This window comes from Notolepis coatsorum (assembly GCF_963971535.1).
Source record: "Notolepis coatsorum genome assembly, chromosome: 14".
Lineage (NCBI taxonomy): Eukaryota > Metazoa > Chordata > Actinopteri > Aulopiformes > Paralepididae > Notolepis > Notolepis coatsorum.
In genome coordinates this window covers 988,232-998,231 of record NC_140178.1, presented here as the reverse complement: position 1 = coordinate 998,231, position 10,000 = coordinate 988,232, and the positions used below count along the sequence as shown (strand labels likewise).

The window sequence follows — 10,000 nt, the reverse complement described above, 5'->3', positions numbered from 1 at the left end:
CTTGCGAGCACGAAACCTGGGTCCCCAAGTGGGAATTGAACCCAGGGCCTTCGTGTTGTGAGGCGACAGTGTTAACCACTAGACCACCGAGACGGAACGAGAGGTCACTGACCTCACTGGCAGACAGGGGTGGAACAATACACACATCAACACATTGGAATTTGGATTTGTGTTAAAATGTATTCATACTGCAGAGCTCTATTTATATATTATTATATATTATATAGTATTATATGTTAAATATATATTATATATATAGCTTGGTTTGGCGATTTTTTTGATTATTATATATTATAGAACTCCTTGGTAAGCTCCAGGGGGTCCAGACAGGGGCACGCTGGCACGGAGGTCCTAGGTAATGATACTAACACCACGACGCCTTCTGGTCAGCGTCGTCCGGCTGAAGTAGGGTCTTCATCAACAGGGGATGGGATACAGCTGTGAGGAGTGAGGTGCCTGGCAGCGTGCGAATCAGGGGATGAGGTGCAGCTGGGTTGAGTGACAGGGGGTGAAGGGGTGCTGACCATAATGGGGGCGTGAGGCTTCCGTGGTGGATGGAAGGGAGGATGAAGAGGAGGAGTGAGGAGGGCGTGTGGTGAATGTGAGGGGGGGAGTGAGGAGGAGTGAAGAACGCTCTCGCTGTGATTATGACAATATGTATGAAATGACTGATGAACTGTGTCTTGTTCTGTCAGCTCGTTGTCGCTGTATATGAGGGTAGCCTCAGTGTCTCACCATGATTCCGTATTGGACTCGTTACATTGCTACCAGCGAGACGTACCTTCTGCAGTGTGGCAGTGACATGCATGTTCCCACAGCAGCACAGAGCGTCCTTACCTGGCTCTTCTAAGACATGCCTTCTGTAGTGTGGTGGTGACATGCATGTTCCCACAGCAGCACAGAGCATCATTATACCTTCTGTAGTGTGGTGGTGACATGCATGTTCCCACAGCAGCACAGAGCATCATTATACCTTCTGTAGTGTGGTAGTGACATGCATGTTCCCACAGCAGCACAGAGCGTCGTTACCTGGCTCTTCTCCACGGAGGCCGTGTGCTTGTCGCACATGGGGCTGATCTCCAGGCCGCGCTCCCTCTCCTTGTCCCCCTGTCTGGAGAACTCCTCCATGATCCTCTCCGTCCACTGTCTGTAGACGGCCAGCGGCTTGGTGGGATTACTGAGGTCTGCGCAGTGGACCATGTTCCTGAGGACCTGGCAGACAGACAGACAGACAGACAGGTTACTGAGGTCAGCACACAGACAGACAGACAGACAGACAGACAGACAGACAGACAGACAGACAGACAGACAGACAGACAGACAGACAGACAGACAGACAGACAGACAGGCAGACAGACAGACAGACAGACAGACAGGCAGACAGACAGACAGACAGACAGACAGACAGGCAGGCAGACAGACAGACAGACAGGTTACTCAGATCCGCACACAGACAGACAGGCAAGCGCTACCGGAGTCTCATGGCCGGTACAGAGAGACTCAGAAGGAGCTTCTATCCCCACGACTCTATGTAACAACCCATCATCTACACTCACTGCACACACCGTGTAGTTTTATGTACATTATTATTCTCTGCCAGCTTCGCTGAGGTTTTGGTTCTCGTTTTTGGAAAGTACCTTTGTTTGTTTGCACTTAGTGATATGTAAGTAAAGCTCTATATTTTTGATCTCCACTCCGTCTCGTCCTGCCTGCTTCCCTCCTCTGCCTGTCTGCGTCTGGGTCCCACAAACACCACCATGCTGTCTAACAGAATCTAATTTCAATACACACATTAATCATGTTACGAAGATTGCCTTCTTTCATCTTAGAAATATTGTGCGAATCTGTCCCTGGGCGATGCAAAAACGCTGATCCACGCTTTTGTTTTCTCTCGGCTTGATTATTGTGATGCACTTTTTTCTGGCCTGCCAAAGAAAACCACTGACAGATTACAACGTGTCCAAAACGCGGCAGCCGGCGTTTGAACCAGAACTAAGATGAGGGACCACATTACACATTTAAAATGCTCCTGCTTGTTTTTAAAGCTGGTCTGACACCGTCCTGCCTCTGCGACCGCCTACAGAGATATGTTCCAAACCGCCCCCTCAGGTCCTCTAGTGCACGGCTGCATTTATATTTCTCTTTTATCCAAAGCGCTTTACAATTTCTGTTCCTCGCATGTTACCCGTTCACTCACACATTCACACACCGACGGCGGAGGCGACCATGCGAGGTGCCAACCTGCTCATCGGGAGCAGTTAGGGGTTAAATGTCTTGCTCAAGGACACACCGTCAGGTCCTCTAGTGCGGACCTGCTCCAGGTGCCTACAATGACATATAAGAAATACGGCAAAGCAGCTTTTTGTTTCTATGGGCCGACGGCTTGGAATATTCTCCCACTACATCTGAAACAGGCTGCCTCTGTAGACAGCTGTTAATATTCTCCCACTACATCTGAAACAGGCTGCCTCTGTAGACAGCTGTTAATATTCTCCCACTACATCTGAAACAGACTGCCTCTGTAGACAGCTGTTAATATTCTCCCACTACATCTGAAACAGACTGCCTCTGTAGACAGCTGTTGAGCTGTAGCCCTATTTTCAGAGATTTCACCTAAAGGTACATGCCTAAGTAAATGGAAGATTGCTTCACTTCTACAAGGTCCGTTAGCATGTTCTTGGTATCTAGGAACATCTAGGGACCTGGGGGTATGTATTCCCAGTGTCAGAAATATTGTGTCTGTTACTAGTCTTGAGTAAATTGTGATGAAACAAAGGAGAATATAAATTATGATTTATTTTTGCATCTGTGCCGGTGAATAACACCATGAAAACATTGAGGTTCTTTGGATTTCGCTCACTGAGCTCATTCACCACCTTCTTGAGATCAAGTGTACAAAACAATCTAAGCAAATGAATAAAGGGAAGATGATTAAACAGAAGGATTTGTAGATACAGTAATAAATGATAATCAATTTTAATTATGAATTCATATTTGACCTTGAACTTGACCGTGACCTTATTATGGCCAAATCATCATCTATGGATAGGGAAAAGGCTCCTCTTTCCAATGGCAGGGTTGAATATGGATTTAGTCATTTCCTTGCGGTTTTACGATAAAAGAGATATAATTAGCATTTTTCCGATAAATTCGTATTTCCGATAAATCGTATAAAACATCGGTAAAAATGAAAATATACACTTTGACTACTGTTTTGATAGGGTTATGGTCTTTACTCTTGGCTACAAAAAAACAAATAAAAAAAACATAATCCTCTTAACATCCATGGGCCCTCATGAGGACGATTCGCGATGCCACTTTGCCGACCTCTAGTGGCTCGGGTGTGCATTTATTTTAATACAATATATAGATAGAATTAAAGCCCTATTTGTTGCCTGTCAATTTCCCTTTCAGGCGATAAAATCCGTTCAGCGGTTCTCGAGTTACATGCCGATATGTGAGGCGTGCCCCAAAGTATGCAAAAGTACACATTACCACCCCCGACTCCCGGGGCTCTAGCTCCGTCAATCATTTGGCGATCTCGAAAGTCTTTGCACAGGGTTGTAGCCAATGAGTGTGGCTTTCCAATGATACCCCATGATATGATAATTGGGGATCTAATCTCTCTATTGATCGATTTATGATAAAGAAAAGCAGGGTCCCCCTATAGGGGGACCTACAGGCTTAACAGGATAAAGTACAGCTCAAGACCTATTTCTATACTATCTATTCTATCTATTTAAAATCCCTGTTGTCATTTATGCTTTTTAGCTATTTTCTTTTTTTTCTATTTTTCTTTAGATTTTAAACTCCTGCTTTTCTTTTCTTTTTTTGCTTTATTGTAAAATGTTGTGTTTTTTGCTCTGTTAAGAACTTAGAGCTATGAAAGGTGCTATATAAATAAAGATGATTATTATTATTAAAGCCTTCTAGCACAGATCAAGAGAGACCAGAGAGACCAACACTAAAGCCTTCTAGCACAGATCAAGAGAGACCAGAGACCAACACTAAAGCCTTCTAGCACAGATCAAGAGAGACCAGAGAGACCAACACTAAAGCCTTCTAGCACAGATCAAGAGAGACCAGAGACCAACACTAAAGCCTTCTAGCACAGATCAAGAGAGACCAGAGAGACCAACACTAAAGCCTTCTAGCACAGATCAAGAGAGACCAGAGACCAACACTAAAGCCTTCTAGCACAGATCAAGAGAGACCAGAGAGACCAACACTAAAGCCTTCTAGCACAGATCAAGAGAGACCAGAGACCAACACTAAAGCCTTCTAGCACAGATCAAGAGAGACCAGAGAGACCAACACTAAAGCATTCTAGCACAGATCAAGAGAGACCAGAGAGACCAACACTAAAGCCTTCTAGCACAGATCAAGAGAGACCAGAGACCAACACTAAAGCATTCTAGCACAGATCAAGAGAGACCAGAGAGACCAACACTAAAGCCTTCTAGCACAGATCAAGAGAGACCAGAGAGACCAACACTAAAGCCTTCTAGCACAGATCAAGAGAGACCAGAGACCAACACTAAACCCTTCTAGCACAGATCAAGAGAGACCAGAGACCAACACTAAAGCCTTCTAGCACAGATCAAGAGAGACCAGAGACCAACACTAAAGCCTTCTAGCACAGATCAAGAGAGACCAGAGACCAACACTAAAGCCTTCTAGCACAGATCAAGAGAGACCAGAGACCAACACTAAAGCCTTCTAGCACAGATCAAGAGAGACCAGAGAGACCAACACTAAAGCCTTCTAGCACAGATCAAGAGAGACCAGAGACCAACACTAAAGCCTTCTAGCACAGATCAAGAGAGACCAGAGAGACCAACACTAAAGCCTTCTAGCACAGATCAAGAGAGACCAGAGAGACCAACACTAAAGCCTTCTAGCACAGATCAAGAGAGACCAGAGAGACCAACACTAAAGCCTTCTAGCACAGATCAAGAGAGACCAGAGAGACCAACACTAAAGCCTTCTAGCACAGATCAAGAGAGACCAGAGACCAACACTAAAGCCTTCTAGCACAGATCAAGAGAGACCAGAGAGACCAACACTAAAGCCTTCTAGCACAGATCAAGAGAGACCAGAGACCAACACTAAAGCCTTCTAGCACAGATCAAGAGAGACCAGAGAGACCAACACTAAAGCCTTCTAGCACAGATCAAGAGAGACCAGAGACCAACACTAAAGCCTTCTAGCACAGATCAAGAGAGACCAGAGACCAACACTAAAGCCTTCTAGCACAGATCAAGAGAGACCAGAGAGACCAACACTAAAGCCTTCTAGCACAGATCAAGAGAGACCAGAGAGACCAACACTAAAGCCTTCTAGCACAGATCAAGAGAGACCAGAGAGACCAACACTAAAGCCTTCTAGCACAGATCAAGAGAGACCAACACTAAAGACCAATCCTAGCAGGGCAGCGCCCCTGGAGCAGTTTTGGGGGTTCAGTGCTTTGCTCAAGGGCACTTAGGCAGGATGGTGGGCACCGTAGATGTAATACCAGCCAGCCGCCCTTCAGTCACCGGCTCACAGCTGGAATACACCCTCCTGTTGGGGTTGGGGATCGAACCAGCAACCCTTTGGTTACCGGTCAGTGTAGTGGTCAAGCAGCTCAAAGTGTAGTGGTCAAGCAGCTCAAAGTGTAGTGGTCAAGCAGCTCAAAGTGTAGTGGTCAAGCAGCTCACCTGTATGCGGTCAGTGTAGTGGTCAAGCAGCTCACCTGTATGTGGTCAGTGTAGTGGTCTCACCTGTATGTGGTCAGTGTAGTGGTCAAGCAGCTCACCTGTATGTGGTCAGTGTAGTGGTCTCACCTGTATGTGGTCAGTGTAGTGGTCTCACCTGTATGAGGTCAGTGTAGTGGTCTCACCTGTATGTGGTCAGTGTAGTGGTCTCACCTGTATGCGGTCAGTGTAGTGGTCTCACCTGTATGCGGTCAGTGTAGTGGTCTCACCTGTAGGCGGTCAGTGTAGTGGTCTCACCTGTATGTGGTCAGTGTAGTGGTCTCACCTGTATGTGGTCAGTGTAGTGGTCTCACCTGTAGGCGGTCAGTGTAGTGGTCTCACCTGTATGTGGTCAGTGTAGTGGTCTCACCTGTATGTGGTCAGTGTAGTGGTCTCACCTGTATGTGGTCAGTGTAGTGGTCTCACCTGTATGCGGTCAGTGTAGTGGTCGAGCAGCAGGACCCCGGAGCTCGTCACCTTCTTGGTCTCCACCATGGTCTTGAGGTCGGCCAGCAGGCTCATGTGTTTGGACATGTCTGTCGCCAGGACCTGGGAGGGAACAGAGCTCGTGTCACTGCCCCCGGTGGCTTCAGACCGTCAGTGAAGGCAGCTGAGGTTTCCCTCGTTTACCGTCACAACGAGACGAGGCAAAGAGCCAGGATAACAAATCAACTAGAACACGTACCACTCGATTGACAAAGGTTGGAGATCAAGGTTTTAAACTCTGCAAGAGAGGGAAGAATCTCAAGCCTCTTAGCATGCAACAGCCCACATGTGGGCCATCTTGAGGATGATTTTCCCACCGGCACTTTGGCGACCTCTAGCGGCTTTGTTAATACAATAAATTAAAGCCCTATTTGTTGCCTGTCGATAGCCCTTTCAGGCGACAAAATCCGTTCAGCTGTTCTCGAGTTACATGCCGATATGTGAGGCGTGCGCCGAAGTACACGGCAGACTTTTTATTTTTTCAAATACCACTCCCGACTCTCGAGCCTCTACCTCCGTCAATCATTTGGCGATCTCGATAATTATTGGACAGGGTTGTAAGTAACCAATGAGTAGGGCTTTCCAATGGTACCCCACGTGGGAATGAGAGAATCAGGGATCTAGGTGAAAAGTCACAAGCCAAAACAGGAAGAGAATTCGCTACAACTCTACAACTCAAGTTCAGACCTATGTTACTCTATTTCATTAGCACTAAGAGTGAATTCCTTTTATTGTATCAGAAACTTCAGAATGTCATATTTCAAAAGAGACCAGGCTCATGCATGTGCTATAAGTATAAAGTATAGTATTTTGGTTTGCAAAAGAAGTATGCAGTCCTCAAAAACTAAAACTAAAAAGGCCACTTTTCTGCCACCTGCTGGGCTGTTGAAGTTCATTCCATGAACTAGAGGAGCATCGTAGCAAAATGCAGATTTACCCTGTTCGGCGCAAACTGGACCTTAACCCTTTCACTGCCACACGACAGAAGGTTAACCCTTTACTATCTCACACAACCGACGGCGATGCTCCATCATTAGCATCATTAGCTCCGCATCCGCGGAGCTAATGATGCTAATGGTGGAGCATCGCTGTCGGTTGTGTGTTAGTAAAGGGCTAACCTTCTGTATTGTCACAGTGAAAGGGTTAACCGGCTGTCGTGTGGCAGTGAAAGGGGACTAGCCAGTCACTAGAATGGGTTCCATACGTTTTAGCAATCTAGAAATTTAGCAAGGGGTGAGGATGAGGAAGGAAGGAAGGAAGGAAGGAAGGAAGGAAGGAAGGAAGGAAGGAAGGAAGGAAGGAAGGAAGGAAGGGATGGAAGGAGGAAGGAAGGAAGGAAGGAAGGATGCCGCCGTTCGCGTTCCTTTCCTTCCGTGTCCTTCCAGAGAAGGGAGGAAGGAGAATCCTCTCACTATAACGATGACGAGTTTCCTCAGACTCTGCCCGCTGCCTCTTGCTCAGGTTCTGGAAGATGTCACAGTTCTCCTCGTGGAGCAGCTTGAAGCCCACGGCCAGGTGGTGGTTCTCCAGCACAGACTCGTCGTTGTACATCAGGGCCAGCTCCCGAGTCTGCAGGGGGCAGCAGAGAGCATTATTACATCAGGGCCAGCAGGGGGCAGCAGAGAGCATTATTACATCAGGGCCAGCAGGGGGCAGCAGAGAGCATTATTACATCAGGGCCAGCTCCGAGTCTGCAGGGGGCAGCAGAGAGCATTATTACATCAGGGCCAGCTCCGAGTCTGCAGGGGGCAGCAGAGAGCATTATTACATCAGGGCGAGCTCCGAGTCTGCAGGGGGCAGCAGAGAGCATTATTACATCAGGGCCAGCTCCGAGTCTGCAGGGGGCAGCAGAGAGCATTATTACATCAGGGCGAGCTCCGAGTCTGCAGGGGGCAGCAGAGAGCATTATTACATCAGGGCGAGCTCCGAGTCTGCAGGGGGCAGCAGAGAGCATTATTACATCAGGGCGAGCTCCGAGTCTGCAGGGGGCAGCAGAGAGCATTATTACATCAGGGCGAGCTCCGAGTCTGCAGGGGGCAGCAGAGAGCATTATTACATCAGGGCAAGCTCCGAGTCTGCAGGGGGCAGCAGAGAGCATTATTACATCAGGGCCAGCTCCGAGTCTGCAGGGGGCAGCAGAGAGCATTATTACATCAGGGCCAGCTCCGAGTCTGCAGGGGGCAGCAGAGAGCATTATTACATCAGGGCCAGCTCCGAGTCTGCAGGGGGCAGCAGAGAGCATTATTACATCAGGGCCAGCAGGGGGCAGCAGAGAGCATTATTACATCAGGGCGAGCTCCGAGTCTGCAGGGGGCAGCAGAGAGCATTATTACATCAGGGCCAGCAGGGGGCAGCAGAGAGCATTATTACATCAGGGCCAGCAGGGGGCAGCAGAGAGCATTATTACATCAGGGCCAGCAGGGGGCAGCAGAGAGCATTATTACATCAGGGCCAGCAGGGGGCAGCAGAGAGCATTATTACATCAGGGCCAGCAGGGGGCAGCAGAGAGCATTATTACATCAGGGCCAGCAGGGGGCAGCAGAGAGCATTATTACATCTGGGCCAGCAGGGGGCAGCAGAGAGCATTATTACATCAGGGCCAGCAGGGGGCAGCAGAGAGCATTATTACATCAGGGCCAGCAGAGAGCATTATTACATCTGGGCCAGCAGGGGGAAGCAGAGAGCATTATTACATCAGGACCAGCAGGGGGCAGCAGAGGAGCATTTATTACATCAGGGCCAGCAGGGGGCAGCAGGAGCATTATTACATCAGGGCCAGCAGGGGGCAGCAGAGATCATTATTACATCAGGGCCAGCAGAGAGCATTATTACATCAGGGCCAGCAGGGGGCAGCAGAGAGCATTATTACATCAGGGCCAGCAGGGGGCAGCAGAGAGCATTATTACATCAGGGCCAGCAGGGGGAGGCAGAGAGCATTATTACATCAGGGCCAGCAGGGGGCAGCAGAGAGCATTATTACATCAGGGCCAGCAGGGGGGAGCAGAGAGCATTATTACATCAGGGGCCAGCAGGGGGCAGCAGAGAGCATTATTACATCAGGGCCAGCAGGGGGCAGCAGAGAGCATTATTACATCAGGGCCAGCAGGGGGCAGCAGAGAGCATTATTCAATCAGGGCCAGCAGGGGGCAGCAGAGAGCATTATTACATCAGGGCCAGCAGGGGGCAGCAGAGAGCATTATTACATCAGGACCAGCAGGGGGCAGCAGAGAGCATTATTACATCAGGGCCAGCAGGGGGCAGCAGAGAGCATTATTACATCAGGACCAGCAGGGGGCAGCAGAGGAGCATATTACATCAGGGCCAGCAGGGGGAAGCAGAGAGCATTATTACATCAGGGCCAGCAGGGGGCAGCAGAGAGCATTAATTACATCAGGGCCAGCAGGGGGAGGCAAGAGCATTATTACATCAGGGCCAGCAGGGGGCAGCAGAGAGCATTATTATATCAGGGCCAGCAGGGGGGCAGCAAGGGGAGCATTATTACATCAGGGCCACCAGGGGGCAGCAGAGAGCATTATTACATCAGGGCCAGCAGGGGGCAGCAGAGAGCATTATTACATCAGGGCCAGCAGGGGGAAGGTACTGTCTGCCTACTATATACTAATATATACTACTCACTATATAATATATACTATATACTATATACTATAAAATGATACTATATCCTACTCACTGGTGTTGATGAGGAACTGGTTGGACACTCCAGGATGATCCACATCATGAATGGCCGCAGCAAACAGAGCGGCTAGTATCTCCAGGTC

General features: G+C 48.6%; 1 protein-coding gene across 1 annotated transcript in view; it reads right to left on the bottom strand.

The window, feature by feature from the left end:
* The window catches only part of pde4a (phosphodiesterase 4A, cAMP-specific), a gene marked incomplete at its 5' end in the record, with an annotated part of 12,335 nt that extends 2,335 nt beyond the window's left edge, over positions 1 to 10,000 (bottom strand). Inside the window, 6 exon segments of the mRNA XM_084328301.1 lie at positions 1,030 to 1,212; positions 6,162 to 6,284; positions 7,634 to 7,663; positions 7,665 to 7,784; positions 7,786 to 7,790; positions 9,913 to 10,000. Of these exon segments, the coding sequence (XP_084184427.1) occupies positions 1,030 to 1,212; positions 6,162 to 6,284; positions 7,634 to 7,663; positions 7,665 to 7,784; positions 7,786 to 7,790; positions 9,913 to 10,000 (549 nt within the window).